Source organism: Heterodontus francisci, chromosome 9 (genome assembly GCF_036365525.1).
Source record: "Heterodontus francisci isolate sHetFra1 chromosome 9, sHetFra1.hap1, whole genome shotgun sequence".
NCBI lineage: Eukaryota > Metazoa > Chordata > Chondrichthyes > Heterodontiformes > Heterodontidae > Heterodontus > Heterodontus francisci.
Window position 1 is genome coordinate 116,365,904 of NC_090379.1, and position 16,657 is coordinate 116,382,560.

A 16,657-nucleotide genomic window follows, 5' to 3' on the forward strand; every position below is an offset into this window, starting at 1 on the left:
ACCAGACAAGGGCAGTCACACTGAGTTGGACAACTGAGGAGAGGCATTGGAGGAGGATGGTGTGGCAAACTGTGTTAAAGGCTGCCGGCAGGTCCAGAAGGCTGAGGAGGGATGGTGCACCACTGTCACAATCACATAAGATGTCATTTGTGACTTTGTTAAGGGCCTTTTCAGTGCTGTGGCAGGTTAAGAAATATAAGTCATAGAGTCATTTATGACAGAGGAGGTGGTCATTTGGCCCTTCAAGCCAACACCAGCTCTCCACGGAGCCATCTGCTCAGTCCCACTTCCCCATTCAATCCCTGTAGCCCTGCAAGTTTAATTGTGCTCATCCAATTTCCTTTTGAAATCATTAATTGTCTCCACTTCCACTGCCCTCGTGGGCAGCATCAAGGAATCACAGAATAATACAGCGCAGAAGAGGCCCTTCGGCCAGAGTCTGCACCGATGCATTAAAGACACCTGACCTGGCTACCTAATCCCATTTGCCAGCACTTGGCCCATAGCCTTGAATGTTATGACGTGCCAAGTGCTCATCCAGGTACTTTTTAAAGGACGAGAGGCAACCCGCCTCTACCACCCTCCCAGGCCGGGCATTCCAGACTGTCACCACCCTCTGGGTAAAGAAAGTTCTTCCTCAAATCCCCCTTAAACCTCCTGCCCCTCACCTTAAACTTGTGTCCCCTCGTAACTGACCCTTCAACTAAGGGGAACAGCTGCTCCCTATCCACCCTGTCCATGCCCCTCATAATCTTGTACACCTCAATCAGGTCACCCCTCAGTCTTATCTGCTCCAGCGAAAACAACCCAAGCCTATCCAACCTTTCTTCATAGCTTAAATGTTCCATCCCAGGCACCATCCTGGTGAATCGCCTCTGCACCCCCTCCAGTGCAATCACATCCTTCCTATAATGTGGTGACCAGAATTGTACACAGTACTCCAGCTTTGGCCTTACCAAAGTTCTATACAACTCCAACATGACCTCACTGCTTTTGTAATCTATGCCTCGATTGATAAAGGCAAGTGCCCCATATGCCTTTTTCACCACCCTATTAACCTACTCTTCTGCCTTCAGAGATCTATGGACAAACACGCCAAGGTCTCTTTGTTCCTCGGAACTTCCCAGTATGAGGCCATTCATTGAATACTTCTGTGTCACATTACTCCTTCCAAAGTGCATCACCTCACACTTTTCAGGGTTAAATTCCATCTGCCACTTTTCTGCCCATTTGACCATCCCGTCTATACCTTCCTGTAACCCAAGACACTCAACCTCAGTTAACCACTCGGCCAATCTTTGTGTCATCTGCGAACTTACTGATCCTACCCCCCCACATAGTCATCTATGTCGTTTATATAAATGACAAACAATAGGGGACCCAGCACAGATCCCCATGGTACGCCACTGGACACTGGCTTCCAGTCAGCAAGTTCCAGGTCATCATTCGCTGTGTAAAAATGTTTTTCCTCACATTCCCCCTGCATCTTTTGCCCAAAACCTTCAATCTGTTTCCCCTAGTCCTTGTACCATCAGTTAATGGGAACAGTTTTTCCTTGTCTAACTTATTATAATCTTGTACACCTCTATCAAATCTCCCCTCAGTCTCCTTTGTTCCAAGGAGAACAGCCCCAGTGTCTCCAACCTAACCTTGTAACTAAAATCCCGCATCCCTGGAACCATTCTGGTAAATCTCCTCTGCATCCTCTCAAGGACAATCACATCCTTGCTAAAGTGTGGTGACCAGAACTGGGCACAATACTCTAGTTGGAGCAGGGCGGCACAGAGGAGCAGTGGCGCAGTGGTTAGCACCGCAGCCTCACAGCTCCAGCGAACCGGGTTCAATTCTGGGTACTGCCTGTGTGGAGTTTGCAAGTTCTCCCTGTGTCTGCATGGGTTTCCTCCGGGTGCTCCGGTTTCCTCCCACATGCCAAAGACTTGCAGGTTGATAGGTAAATTGGCCATTAGCAATTGCCCCTAGTATAGGTAGGTGGTAGGGAAATATAGGGACCAGTGGGGATGTGGTAGGAATATGGAATTAGTGTAGGATTAGTATAAATGGGTGGTTGATGGTCGGCACAGACTCGGTGGGCCGAAGGACCTGTTTCAGTGCTGTATCTCTAAACTAAACTAAACTAAATTGCCTCACTTTAACCCTTCTGCCAAAATGCATCACCTCACACTTGTCTGTATTAAATTCCATCTGGTAGCTGTCTGTCCATTCTGCTAGCTTATCTACATCCTGTTACAGATGGTTTGTATCATCCTCACTGTTTGCCATTCCTCCAAGTTTGGTATCCAGCAAATTTTGAGATTCTATTCTGTATTCCAAGATCCAAGTCATTTATATATAGCAAAAAAAGCAGTGGTCCTCGTGTTGACCCTTGGGGAACACCACTGTCTACCATCCTCCAGTCTGAAACCAACCATTTACCACAACTCTGTCCTTAAGCAAATTTTTTTATCCAATTGGACAGTGACCCTCCTATTCCATAAGCCGCAATTTTGTTAACCAGTCTTTTATGTAGTACTTTATCAAATGCTTTCTTAAAATCCATAAAAACAACATCCACCACATTCCCTTCATCAACCTTCTCTGTTCATCAAAAAATTAAATTAGATTAGTCAAGCAGCCTTTTACAAATTTGTGCTGGTTCTCCTTAATTATCTCAAACCTCTCCAAGTGCCTGTTGATTTTTTTCCCTTACCCACCACTGATGAAGAACTAACTGGCCTGTAGTTGCTTGGACTGTCCTTTCTTGAATAAGGGCGTCACATTTGCCACTCTCCAATCCTCTGGCACCTCCCCATATCTAAGGAAGGTTGGAAGATCATGGGAAGTGCTTCTGCTATTTCTACCCCAACTTCCTTTAGCAACCTGGGTGCAAGCCATCTGGACGAGGTGACCTATCTACCTTAGGTTGTGACAGCCTTTCCAGTACCTCCTCTCTCTCCAGTTTTAGCCTATCCATTGTCTATACTGTCTCCGCATCTACCAGTATTTCATCAGGTTCCTCATCCTTAATAAACATCAATGCAAAGTATTCATGAAGTATTCTAGCCTTGCCCTGTGCCTCGAAGCATACATTACATAATGGGAGAAATTCAGAAGGGGAGTTGCAGGAAAGATGGGCCAGAATTTGAGTGATAACAAGGACTTGTAGGGCTTTGGAGATCGAGCCGGGGAGTGGAACTAACAGCACAGCTCTGCGGAGAGCAGGCATGGGTTCGATGGGCCAAATGGCCTACTTCTGTGCCATAAATGACTATGACTCAGAACCGAAGGAGGCCATTCAGCCCATCATGGCTATGGCAGCTTTTTGAAACAGCCAATCAAATCAGTCCCACTCCTTTGCTCTTTCCCCATAAACTAACATTTTTTTGCTCCTTTTCAAGTATTTATTCATTTCCCTTTTGAAAGTTACTATCGAATCTGCTTCAACCACTCTATCAGGCAGTGCATTCAAGATCACAACAACTCATCATGTAAAAAAATTCTTCATCTCCCCTCTGGGTCATCTGCCAATTACTTGAAATCTGTGTCCTCTGGTTACCAACCTTCTTGCCAGTGGAAACAGTTTCTCCTCATTTACTCCATCAAACCCCCCCTCATCATTTTGAATACCAGGAGTGGAGGGAACGATCCCTTCGGAATACTGAAAGGGGAAGGGAGGGGAAGATATGTTTGGTAGTGGCATCACGCTGGAAGTGGCGGAGGATGATCCTTTGGCTGTGGAGGCTGGTGGGGTGGAAAGTGTTTTGCTTTTATTTAAGCAGAGACTGGGAATTGGTATTAATTAAAGATGTTTTCAGAATAAAATTAGATTAGAATGTGCACAGGAAGATACAAAAAGTACAGAAAGAGATTTACTGGATGCTAATTGAGCCCCCTGCAGTGTACATAGGGAGCCAAAAATCAAGTGCAGTTGTCAATTGAAGTGGGTTCAAGATAGCTGATGCCAGGACGTAATTTAGTCACTAATTTAAAGTAATAGATTCTGTTCTTTTTTCTATTTCCATTATTAATCCTTCATTTATATTGAAATGTTGCACTGCCTTTACTAGGAGAGGATGTAATTACAGCCTGGGGTTTTTACATAGGCCAGTTTCCATTCTGAATGTGGATGTAGAAATTTATAACAGTAACTTGTTGACAGGAACTGCCACAAGATTTTTAACTTATGTATAAACATTCAGACAGGAATGTACAATGCAAGAGAACAAGGGCAGAAAAAAATTAAAGTACAAGGGAAATGAAGTGCAACGTACAGCAATGAAATTCTAATAAGGCGGGTCACTGCATTGAGATAAAATATCTTATTTATGTCTTCACTCTTTCAGTCTAGTTCAATTTCAACAATTAAGTACACCATTGTCCAAAAGGAGAGAAACACAGACATTGTCACTTCAAAAGCTTGCCCAAAGATTGGTGGGTAAAGGGGGAAAATATTATTTCAATACAAAAACTTTGCGTTTGTCAGGAGCTCTTCCTCCTCCCACTATGTCTCCTGTCTCCAGCTTACTCTATTTTCTCCACATACCTGGAGGCTGAGTTGTATTGTCCTTATAGCACTTTACATTATAGAGTTAGCTTAAATGAGAAAATCACCAAGTTGCAAACATTCACTATAAACAATAAAACACTCTTGCCACTTGAGGCAGCACAAGTCCAGGATTGCCTCCAACTAAAACGGCTGAAGTGTCAACTATACAGAGCACTTATCTGTGGTATGTGGAAAGCATTCGCCTTTTTGAGGCCTATCTTGACAAACTGACAATACATTTACAGTATTGCTGCACTTTATGGACCTTCCTGTTATACTGGAAAAGGACAGAGGCCAACCTGGGCTTTTGACATATCAATCTTCACAAGAGAAGCTAAGTTCGCTGTTATATCTTGTTCGCAGTTCACTGTTGATGCTAAATTCACCATGGCAGATTCAGTAAAACTGCAAACAGCATAATTTCTTACTCAGTGATGTAAAAAAGGGATTCAGAACGGAATATCTCTGACTCCTCAGTCCCTTTCTTTGGTAAATATATATATTCAGTTGTCTTTTAAATTTCCATTCTGGGGGAAACCAAAACCGGGGGCCATCAACATAAGCTAATAAATCCAATAAATAGCGAGAATGTGGAACTTGCTACCACAAGTTGTAGAGGAGGTGAATAGCATAAATACATTTAAGGGGAAGCTGGATAAACACTGGAAGAAGAAAGGAATAGAAGGTTATGCTGATAGGGTAGATGAAGAAGAATGGGGATGAGGCATTTGTTAAACATAAACATCAGCCAGGGACCATTTGGGCCAAATGGCCCACTTCTGGTCAGTGGGGTTACTCTTTGCTAAAACCAGAGTATTCCTCACATTTCTGAAAATGAAGAAGCAGTGGTAGACAATGGGTTATTAAAAGGGCTCCATAAAATTCAAGGTAAATCTTTAAATGGGCAACTGCATCAACTGGAGCTTTTGTTTTATTCATTCATGGTATGTGGGCATCACTGGCGAGGACAACATTTATTGCCCATCCCTAATTGCCCTCAAGATGGTGGTGGTGAGCCGCCTTCTTGAACCGCTGCTGTCCATGTGGGGTAGGTACACCCATAGTGCTGTTCGGATGGGAGTGTCAGGATTTTGACCCAGCGACAGTGAAGGAATGGCGATATAGTCAGGATGGTGTGTGACTTGGAGGGAAACTTGCAAGTGGTGGTGTTCCCATGCAACTGCTGTCCTTATCCTTCTGAAGACAGATAACCTGCTCCAGGCAGCAAGCCAACAGATAACAAAAATAAAGTGAACCTTAATCTGAAACACTGCATCATGACTATAAAGCATTGGAACTTCGTTGAAAAAAGTTAGAAGTTCTGTACAAGTCCTGCAACTGAAAAAGCAACCATAACTACATTATTTAAAAGCACAGCATGCATAATTACAGCAACTTAACAACTGAAAAATTACTTTTCTGTGAATAGCCTTCAAGATGGGGCGGGGGGTGGAAGTGTGGGTTACGAAGGCATGGACAGAACTGTTGTGAGAAAATAAGCATCAGATATAACTCATGTCATGTGCAACTCTTACAAGGGACAGATTATAAAAGGAAAATATCAATATCATGCACATTACCCAGACTTCATTCAAATCTCCAGAAAATCTGTGCTAAAAATTGTGGTAAATATTACAGGGTCAGAACAAGATTATTTCCTTATGCATATTCTTCACATAATAAAAGCTGGCCACCTAGAAATGGTGCAAAATTCTTTAATAATTAGTTAAGGGCTTACTCTGCCATATTATTTCTAATGGCACAACTGTCATCTTAAATTATGATGTTAAATACACATAGCAAATATTTGGTCTTACTTACAAAGACCTCTGACTTTGTTTCTTGACATGAGTTCAATGTTCCATGCTTTACAGCTTTACGACCCTTAAAAAAAACAGAAAAGCAAGCAAGTTAGAAAGATCAGTACTGCAGTGAAATGAAAAACCATAGCTCATTAAAAAACATAAGCAAGTTCATATGAACTAATCTAAAGAACGGACAGTTTACACTGAACATGGTTAACAACGGTTCTGCTGACTGCATAAACAACTGATTGCAGGACAAGTTGTATAGGTTTGTCTGACCAGCAAATACAACTCAGGATAATACAATATAAAATGCTAGTTAACGAGTACATTTGTGCATATACACAGGATTGCTTATTTGTGTGTGCAGAACTCTGCTTCCAACTGGTAAATTTTGAATGTTCTGAGAATATGATTTGAATTGCCACTTGAGTAAAGCATTACAAAAACACCACATGTTAAAAAAGTGCCCAACATGTACAAGGGACCCCTTGAGCACTCTTGTGAAGCTTGGCTCAAAAAAAAAATCACAGTAGAGTCCTAGTCTATGTGCTGTCAAGCTCAAATGGTATAAGATGGCCTCTCAAGGATCTCACAGCAGAACTTGAAACCATAGCTCTGGTCATACTTTTGGGTTATTGCAATATAGAAGTGGCAATATAACTGTAGCCTTAATTACCTATTAACACAATGATTTTTAAAAATCTTATCCTGGTGTTCAAATCCTTCCGTGGTCTCTCTCCTGCCTTACTTTGTAACCTCTTATAGACCTACAACTCTCCGAGAACTCTGCATTCCATGAACCCTGGCCTCTTGGGTATCCCTGACTTCCTTCAGCCCACCATTGATGGCTGAGCCTTCACCCTTCCAGGCCCTGAGCTCTGGAATTCCCTCCCTAAACTTCTCCACCTGCTGACAAGGCCCTCCTTAAAATCTGCTTCTTTGACCAAGCTTTCAATCACCCATCCTTTTTTGGCTCGAAGGTAATTCTTTTTGTCTGATTACGTTCCTGTGAAGTGCCTCAGGATGTTTTAATATGTCAAAAATGCGATATAAATGCAAGTTGTTCTTGTTGTAATTACAAGAATCCACAACCACTAATGGCACTTACCTCTTTATCTATCAAGGTGGTGTAATTCTGTGCTTCTCTCTGTGAGCAGCCTAATGACCTCTGGAGTGAATAAATGACATGTTCAAACGAATGCTGCTCATCATTAAACAGCACACAGAAATAAGAGTCAGTCTTCTCCCTTGTGGAAAAAAAAGTTTAAGGGTAAGTTTTAATGTTGGTACATTTTCTTCTGAAGTTTGCCAAATTTTCCCCACCGGAGAAAGCAATTAACAAACCTATTGCAATGCAGTTTGCTGGTGTCTCAATTTAAAATTGTTGAACCCACTCTCACCGAATGCTCAACGTCACCACTTCCAACCAGAAGAGAGGGAAATGTTGTCTAATGTGTTCACCACTAGCCAGATGTGGCTAACTGGGAATCCAGATGTGGCTCGGTGCATATTAACTAATCACAAATGCAATGAGTTACAGATACCGTCATTAGTCGTGTGATCTCAATACATTCGCATGGCATATACATGCGAACGCTAACCTTTCCCTGAATTTATTGGTAAAATGGTAAGTTGATAAGCAGAGTGTGCAGGTGCATTCCTTCATTACTGAATGGTGGTAAGGCGTTTCCCACTATAATTAGTGCATATGGCTAAAATTTGTGGCTGGTCAGCAATTTTCATTGGACAACACTGACCAGAGATAATCAACGACAATATTCATTTCAAAATAAAAATCATCAGCTTTTCCCTAATCGCCAATAAACTCATTCTCAGTTGGGTTAGACAATTAATTCTAAATTAAAAAAATAAATGAGCAATTATAATTCCTCCAATATCAAATCTACTTCAAAACATGGAACAGTTTTTTCAACAGCTATTCGTGCAAACTTTGATTAGTTGTTCATCAAGACTTTTCAGCTTTCAAATTAAACTGGCTTTCAGTACAATATACTTGGTTAGTTCTATTTCACTGTATTTATTGGGTTATATTTACATTCTTTTTTCTCTATAACTCAGTACATTATGAGCTTGAAGCAATTTAATAAACAGATCAGGAAATAATCTTCTGCTCTTTGAACATATTTAATACCTTGTTTCAGCCAAATTAATAGCTTTTATGTTGAAGGATTTATTCACCATCGTATTTGAGAATGTTGTAAACAGTAACCTAAACAGATTTCCTGCAGCAGAGACTTGACAAGTCCGACGCAATCATACTTTCTATCAATTACTGCAGTGCAGCATATTGGTGACATAATGGAAACTGCCTTTTGTATACCTTGGTTGCAGACCCAGAGGCAGTTCTTTGTCTTCTGTCCAGATCAACATATCCACAATATACGTGAAAATAATAGTGAACAGCTGCTGAGCTCGTTCAGCCAAACCCACAGGCAACTGGTTTGCAGGATTCTGTGAAAAGACAAATATAGTATTTAGAATGTACATATTGGCAGATCAGTATTCCTGGTCACTCTCTTCCATTCTTACATCCTTGCCCAAAAAAAGGAATTGGTGTAGGAATTGCAAACACACATTTCTCTATCTATAATAAAAACAGAAAATGTTGGAACGACTTAGCATGTCAGCCAGCATCTGTGGAGAGAGTAACAAAGGTAACGTCTCAGGTCAATGATCTTCCACCACACCTTCAATAACTATGTACAAGGCTACCAATGCCAAATGGGTTTCCAAGAAAAAGATGTTGAAACATTTTCACTTTGTGCACCACTTAATTGTTTACAGAACCCACAAGCTGCATATAAAAATCTACGCAATATTACCAGCACCACCACACTCTGGCACTGGGCTCCATCTTCCTTATGTCAAGCTGGAACTCTGTTTCCTGTCTCAAAAATCATGTTAGTGTTATTCTCTTACCCAAACCTTTTCAAATTCATGCTAGCATTCTTCTAACCCCAACCTACCTCATTTTTATGTTGACACCATGGTTTTCCACCAGGCTCCAATTTCACTGGCAACCCCCCGCCCCCAAATAATTTCATGTTGGTGCCCGCCACTCACCAATTTCACACTGGTGCCCCCCACCCCCACTTCTTCAATTCCCCACTGGCATCAGTGTTCCCCTCTCCAATTCCATCCTGGCACTGTCGCTCCCCACTACCCCTCCAGTTTCACACCAGCACTATTGATTTCCTGCCCCCACTACCTTCACCACCCCCTCCAGCTTCTCACTAGCAATTTCCTGTCCTCAGCATATCTCCCCAGTCCTCCATTTCAACACCACTGGTGGTTTCTACATCCTGCTGCTGCTCTGAGCAATTAAACAGCACTGAACACTTTGGCAAAGATGCCTGACAGAGTACTGTGAAAATTCCCAGACACAGTGTACAGCTGTCTTTTATTATTTTAACTTGTGTGGCAGGGGGAAAAGTAAACACCACAGTTGCCTTAAGAGTTTGTCCCAAGGCTCTGGGGTTCACGTACATGATGAGGTGCCATGTTTTATTCCCAGCCTGTGCTCTCATCATTATCATTAAAATGTACATCCCACTTTCTAAACATCTCCATACACAGGTGAACGGGGACTTGATTGAGTTTTGCTACAAGTTTGGAATTATTCTCCCTAGAGCGAAGGAGGTTAAAGGAAGATTTAACAGCAGTATCCAAAATTATGATGGGTTTGATAGAGTAAATAAGAAGAAACTGTTTCTATACTATAGTTTGAGTACTTTAAATGGGTCAGTTTTTGTCCAGTGTGTGCAGGAGGGTTTTCTGACACAGTATGTAGACAGGCCAACCAGGGGCGAGGCCACATTGGATTTGGTACTGGGTAATGAACCCGGCCAGGTGTTAGATTTAGATGTAGGTGAGCACTTTGGTGATAGTGATCACAATTCGGTTAGGTTTCCCTTAGCGATGGGCAGGGACAGCTTTATACCGCAGGGCAAGAATTATAGCTGGGGGAAAAGGAAATTCTGATGCGATTAAGCAAGATTTAGGATGCGTAGGATGGGGAAGGAAACTGCAGGGGATGGGCACAATCGAAATGTGGAGCTTATTCAAGGAGCAGCTACTGCGTGTCCTTGATAAGTATGTACCTGTCAGGCAGGGAGGAAGTTGTCGAGCGAGGGAGCCGTGGTTTACTAAAGAAGTTGAAGCACTTGTCAAGAGGAAGAAGAAGGCTTATGTCAGGATGAGACGTGAAGGCTCAGTTAGGGCGCTTGAGAGTTACAAGTTAGCCAGGAAGGATCTAAAGGGAGAGCTAAGAAGAGCAAGGAGAGGACACGAGAAGTCATTGGCGGATAGGATCAAGGAAAACCCTAAGGCTTTCTATAGGTATATCAGGAATAAAAGAATGACTAGAGTTAGATTAGGGCCAATCAAGGATAGTAGTGGGAAGTTGTGTGTGGAATCAGATGAGATAGGGGAAGCGTTAAATGAATATTTTTCGTCAGTATTTACAGTAGAGAAAGAAAATGTTGTCGAGGAGAATACTGAGATTCAGACTACTAGGCTAGATGGGATTGAGGTTCACAAGTAGGAGGTGTTAGCAATTTTGGAAAGTGTGAAAATAGATAAGTCCCCTGGGCCAGATGGGATTTATCCTAGGATTCTCTGGGAAGCCAGGGAGGAGATTGCAGAGCCTTTGTCCTTGATCTTTATGTTGTCATTGTCGACAGGAATAGTGCCGGAAGACTGGAGGATAGCAAATGTTGTCCCCTTGTTCAAGAAGGGGAGTAGAGACAGCCCTGGTAATTATAGACCTGTGAGCCTTACTTCGGTTGTGGGTAAAATGTTGGAAAAGGTTATAAGAGATAGGATTTATAATCATCTTGAAAAGAATAAGTTCATTAGCGATAGTCAGCACGGTTTTGTGAAGGGTAGGTCGTGCCTCACAAACCTTATTGAGTTTTTCGAGAAGGTGACCAAACAGGTGGATGAAGGTAAAGCAGTGGATGTGGTGTATATGGATTTCAGTAAGGCGTTTGATAAGGTTCCCCACGGTAGGCTATTGCAGAAAATACAGAAGTATGGGGTTGAAGGTGATTTAGAGCTTTGGATCAGAAATTGGCTAGCTGAAAGAAGACAGAGGGTGGTGGTTGATGGCAAATGTTCATCCTGGAGTTTAGTTACTAGTGGTGTACCGCAAGGATCTGTTTTGGGGCCACTGCTGTTTGTCATTTTTATAAATGACCTGGATGAGGGTGTAGAAGGGTGGGTTAGTAAATTTGCGGATGACACGAAGGTCGGTGGAGTTGTGGATAGTGCCGAAGGATGTTGTAGGGTACAGAGGGACATAGATAGGCTGCAGAGCTGGGCTGAGAGATGGCAAATGGAGTTTAATGCGGAAAAGTGTGAGGTGATTCACTTTGGAAGGAGTAACAGGAATGCAGAGTACTGGGCTAATGGGAAGATTCTTGGTAGTGTAGATGAACAGAGAGATCTTGGTGTCCAGGTACATAAATCCCTGAAAGTTGCTACCCAGGTTAATAGGGCTGTTAAGAAGGCATATGGTGTGTTAGCTTTTATTAGTAGGGGGATCGAGTTTCGGAGCCACGAAGTCATGCTGCAGCTGTACAAAACTCTGGTGAGGCCGCACCTGGAGTATTGAGTGCAGTTCGGTCACCGCATTATAGGAAGGATGTGGAAGCTTTGGAAAGGGTGCAGAGGAGATTTACTGGGATGTTGCCTGGTATGGAGGGAAGGTCTTACGAGGAAAGGCTGAGGGACTTGAGGTTGTTTTCGTTGGAGAGAAGGAGGAGGAGAGGTGACTTAATAGAGACATATAATATAATCAGAGGGTTAGATAGGGTGGATAGTGAGAGTCTTTTTCCTTGGATGGTGATGGCAAACACGAGGGGACATAGCTTTAAGTTGAGGGGTGATAGATATAGGACAGATGTTAGAGGTAGTTTCTTTACGCAGAGAGTAGTAGGGGCGTGGAATGCCCTGCCTGCAACAGTAGTAGACTCGCCAACTTTAAGGGCATTTAAGTGGTCATTGGATAGACATATGGATGAAAATGGAATAGTGTAGGTCAGATGGTTTCACAGGTCGGCGCAACATCGAGGGCCGAAGGGCCTGTACTGCGCTGTAATGTTCTAATGTTTCCACTGGTGAGAGGGCTGGTAACCGGATGACACAGATTTAAGGTAATTGGCAAAAGAACCAGGGAGGATGATGGGGGAGGGGGGGGGGGGTGCACTTTTTTAAAAAACAGTGAGTTGTTGTGATCTGAAATGCACAGCCTGAAAGGGTTCAATAGTAACTTTCAAAAGGGAATTGGACAAATACTTGAAGGAGAAAAATCTGCAGGGCTATGCAGGAAAGAGCAGGGGAGTGGGAATAATTGGATAGCTCTAAGAAAAGAGCTGGCACCGGGACAATGGGTCAAATGGCCACCTTCTGTACTGTATGATTCCAGGAAGGCTGGAGCTAACCAAGCACACAATCTAAAGGTACATTATGACTATCTGATACTCCATTTACTTTACTGAGTTACCTGCAAACAAAAGAGCAACAGCAATGGCATCAAGGTCACCAAGAGACCCCGGGAGAGGTGCTTCATCTGGTAGGTCCAATTGCAGGGTGACGAGACCCCTTCACCCTGTTCATGATCAACTGGCTGACCCACAATGGCTCCTGGTCCAACAATGCCTTGAATTTAAAAATTCTCATCCTTGTATTAATACCACACAATGATCCCTATCGTTGCAATATCCTCCATTCCTACAATCCTCTGAGAACTCTCTTCCTCCAATTCTGGACTCTTATGCATCCCCTATTTTCATTGCCCCACCTTTGACAGCCATGCCATCAGCCATCTAAGCCTTAAGCTCTGGAATTCCTTCCTTAAACCACTCCATCTCTCTCGCTCCTCCTTTACGATGCTCCTTATTTACTGCCATGCATGGACTTTCCTCAAACACGTACATAATTATGCATTACTACCTTGCAATGTAAAATGAGGCTGTAGTTAGCAGCAAGGGAGAAGAGTTAGGTTCTGTAATACAAATGGGGGAGACTCACTACTAGTATCAAACATGTGAAATGCCTGCATCAGCTGAGTAAAGTATTATTAGTTTCTAATACATGGCTTTGCTTTTTTTTCTTTTCTTTTACATGGCTCTTCACCATTCGCTGGTCATGTTAGTGTAAACCTGCCAAATTTGTTTAGACTGACATAAAGACCAGTATTAGCAGGGACTTTCAGGCTGCCAATTGAGTCAGTAATATGTTGGTGTGGTGATATCATGTCATCCTGCACAAACTGTTCTCATCATCTTCAGAGGGACATCAACTTGCACTTATATAATGTCTTTTATACAGTAAAACATCCCAATGTGTTTCACAGGAGCATTATCAGAGAATTTGACGCATCCGCATAGGGAAACATTAGGACAGGCGACCTAAAGCTCAGTCAGAGTTAAGTTTTAAGCAGCGTCTTAATGGAGAGGTGCAGAGGTTTAAGGGAGCGAGTTCCATGATGCAACTCCTCCAACTGGCCTTAGCGAATGTTTTGTCAAGTTTAATTTCAGTGCACAGGCATTTGCACACCAGTGTTTGAAGGAAGGAACAGAGCTCTGTATATTTACATCAGTGTCTTCCCTTTTGTTAAATCAGTTCTTCAAACTGCAGATGGCTTCACCAATACGTGAGAGAAAACAATGCGTGCCAGCAGCCCCAGTACCACAACCTTCTTGCTCATGCCAGAAGGTTATGGGTGCTAGTCCCACTCCAGAGACTTTAGCACATAAACCAGGCTGACACTCCAAGTTCAGTACCAAGTGAGGGAGTGCGGCACTGTCAGAGGTACCATCTTTAGGATGAGATGTTAAACCGAGAAACTCTTCTTTACTCAAGAGTAATTAATATTTGGGGACAATCTGTCAGATTTTCCTCTGTTAGGGCACCTGTCAGAATGAGGCTTTATATTATTGCAAAACTAGGGTGCATAGCCTTTTATCATTTTTGACTGATCCTAAATTCTGATGAAGCAACTAACAACTCGGCCAATATTTTCTAAGCAGTTGTCAATCAAATTGGGTTGCATCGTTTTCCTAAGAAATTTTCCTGGGCAAGTCTTTGCATATATCTGGCATGGTGTGATGAAATGGCAAAGAATACAATATATTAGATGCAATATGATGACTATTTCATTGCCTGGTTATATCCAAATGTTCTATAGAAATCTGATTCAAATTGAAAAAGACTGTGACTGAAAAAGCATGTGTTGCAACATGTAATTTGCATGGGCTGGGAAATGTTTACATGGCATTTCTTTTCTGGGAAATGTTCCAGGAAAGTCTGATTCAATTGTTTACAGCAGATGGCTCCAGTTTATTACATGGCTGTACTTTAACTACTTATACTCTGGAACACGTCAATTCCTCACAAAAGGACAGTTGGGTGGGGGGGAGGGGGAGGAGAATTTAGGGCTACACACATAGACCTCTGAAACAAAATTTTTTTTAAAAACTAAAAACTACTTGCAATTATTGGCTCCTCCTATCATTAGACTATACACATTGGTAGTACTGATCACTCACTTTGCAGAATAAGCTTCGATCCAAATTACAAGGTCAGTCTACCTGCCTGTCATTAGTCAAAATAAATGAAAATGTACCAGATACCACTCCACCCAGCATGACCCACTCTTGTTACCTCCCTCTTTGTCTCTGCATCTTTTTTTTTATGATTACACCTTGGGGTATTTTTCTATGTAGACGTAAATTGTTGTTGGATGTTGAACGTGCAGTCTGATAGAACAACGGCAATGGATGAGACAACTGAGGTGGTGGTGGTGAAGTAGAGTTGGGTGTCTGCAAATGATGTCGCCAAGAGGCATCATGTAGAAGAGGAAGAGAAGGGACCAAGAAAAAAATCCTTGGAGTTCTCCTCAGATGAGGAGAAACTCTTGGTAATGATGCTCTGGATACAACCTAATAGATACAAGTAGACCAAGCAAGGGCAGTGTGATTGAGCTGGACAGCAGGAGAGCCAGTGGAGAAGGATGGTGTGAAAAACGATGTCAAAGGCCGCAGGAGGCTGAGGAGAGCAAGAAGAGATAATGCACCACAATCACAGTAATGTAATTTGTCACTTTAGTTGCGTCAGTGACGTGGGATGTGGCAACCTGATAGGAGAAATGTAAACAAGAGAGATGGGGGCACAGATCTGGGAGGCTACCACAGTGACCACAACGCATATCAGATGCACAGTAAATTTCTCTTGACTTTACTCCATCAGTATTGAACTTCAGAAACATTCTCTTCATCGCAGTAATCCCCAACTTAATCTTATCTCATCACAGACCAGCTGGAGGGTATTCCCTCTACTAAAGGATGAGGCAGAAAGAAAAAGACTTGCATTTACACATCGTCTTTCATAACCACCGGACATCTCAAAGCGCTTTGCAGCCAAAGCAGTACTTTTGAAGTGTAGTCACTGTTCTAATGTAGGAAACACAGCAGCTAATTTGCGCACAGCAAGCTCCCACAAACGGCAATGTGATATTGACCAGATAATCTGGATTTTTTTGTGAGGTTGATTGAAGGATAAATATTGGTCAGGATTCCCGGGCTCTCTTTCAAAATAGTACCACGGGATCTTTCATTTCCACCTCACAGAGCAGACAGGGCCTCAGTTTAACATCTTATCCGTAAGTCGGCACCTCTGGCAGCAGAGCACTCAAAAATCTGCCTTGATTTTTGCACTCAAATCCAGTATTGGGATTTGATTCCAGAACCTTCAACTCAGAGGCGAGAGTGCTAACAACTGAACCACCAAAGCTGACACTATAGGTAGCTATTAAAATGCATCATATATATTGATTGTGGTATTTTACAGCATGTAAAGAGGTGACAACACTTGAAATTTTGAACAAACAGCTAAATATCAAAGATGCCACTTAATTGTATTCTTCGAGTTTGACAATAAGAATAAAATGTAACAAGTAGAAACAGGAATATAGTTAAAGAAAAATGTTTCCTTGAAATAAATGAAATATTTATGAATCGAATACAGTTCCTATTCTGCTTCTCGACTAAGTAATTTGCTTAATAAAGAATTGGAATTATACAGCACCTTTAATGTAGGAAATGTTAAGGCACTTCACAGGAGCATAATCATACAAAAATTAACAGTGCAAAATAAAGAAACATGAGACCAAATGCTTGGTCAAGGATGTAGCTTTTAAGCAGTGTCTTTAAGGAGAGGGAATTCCAGTGCTTTGGTAGCTGAAGGCACAGCCAGCAACGGTGGGTTGAAAAAAGAGAGGGTG

General features: G+C 42.3%; 1 protein-coding gene across 2 annotated transcripts in view; it reads right to left on the reverse strand.

Annotated features, from left to right (window-relative positions):
- The window catches only part of ubr1 (ubiquitin protein ligase E3 component n-recognin 1), a 212,272-nt gene that overhangs the window by 155,278 nt on the left and 40,337 nt on the right, over nt 1-16,657 (reverse strand). For both annotated transcript variants that reach the window (XM_068039752.1, XM_068039751.1), the window contains exons 5-7: nt 8,693-8,823; nt 7,460-7,598; nt 6,365-6,427 (exon numbers count right to left, since the gene is read on the reverse strand). In XM_068039752.1, coding sequence (XP_067895853.1) covers nt 6,365-6,427; nt 7,460-7,598; nt 8,693-8,823 — 333 coding nt within the window. The remainder of the gene's footprint in view (nt 1-6,364; nt 6,428-7,459; nt 7,599-8,692; nt 8,824-16,657) is intronic.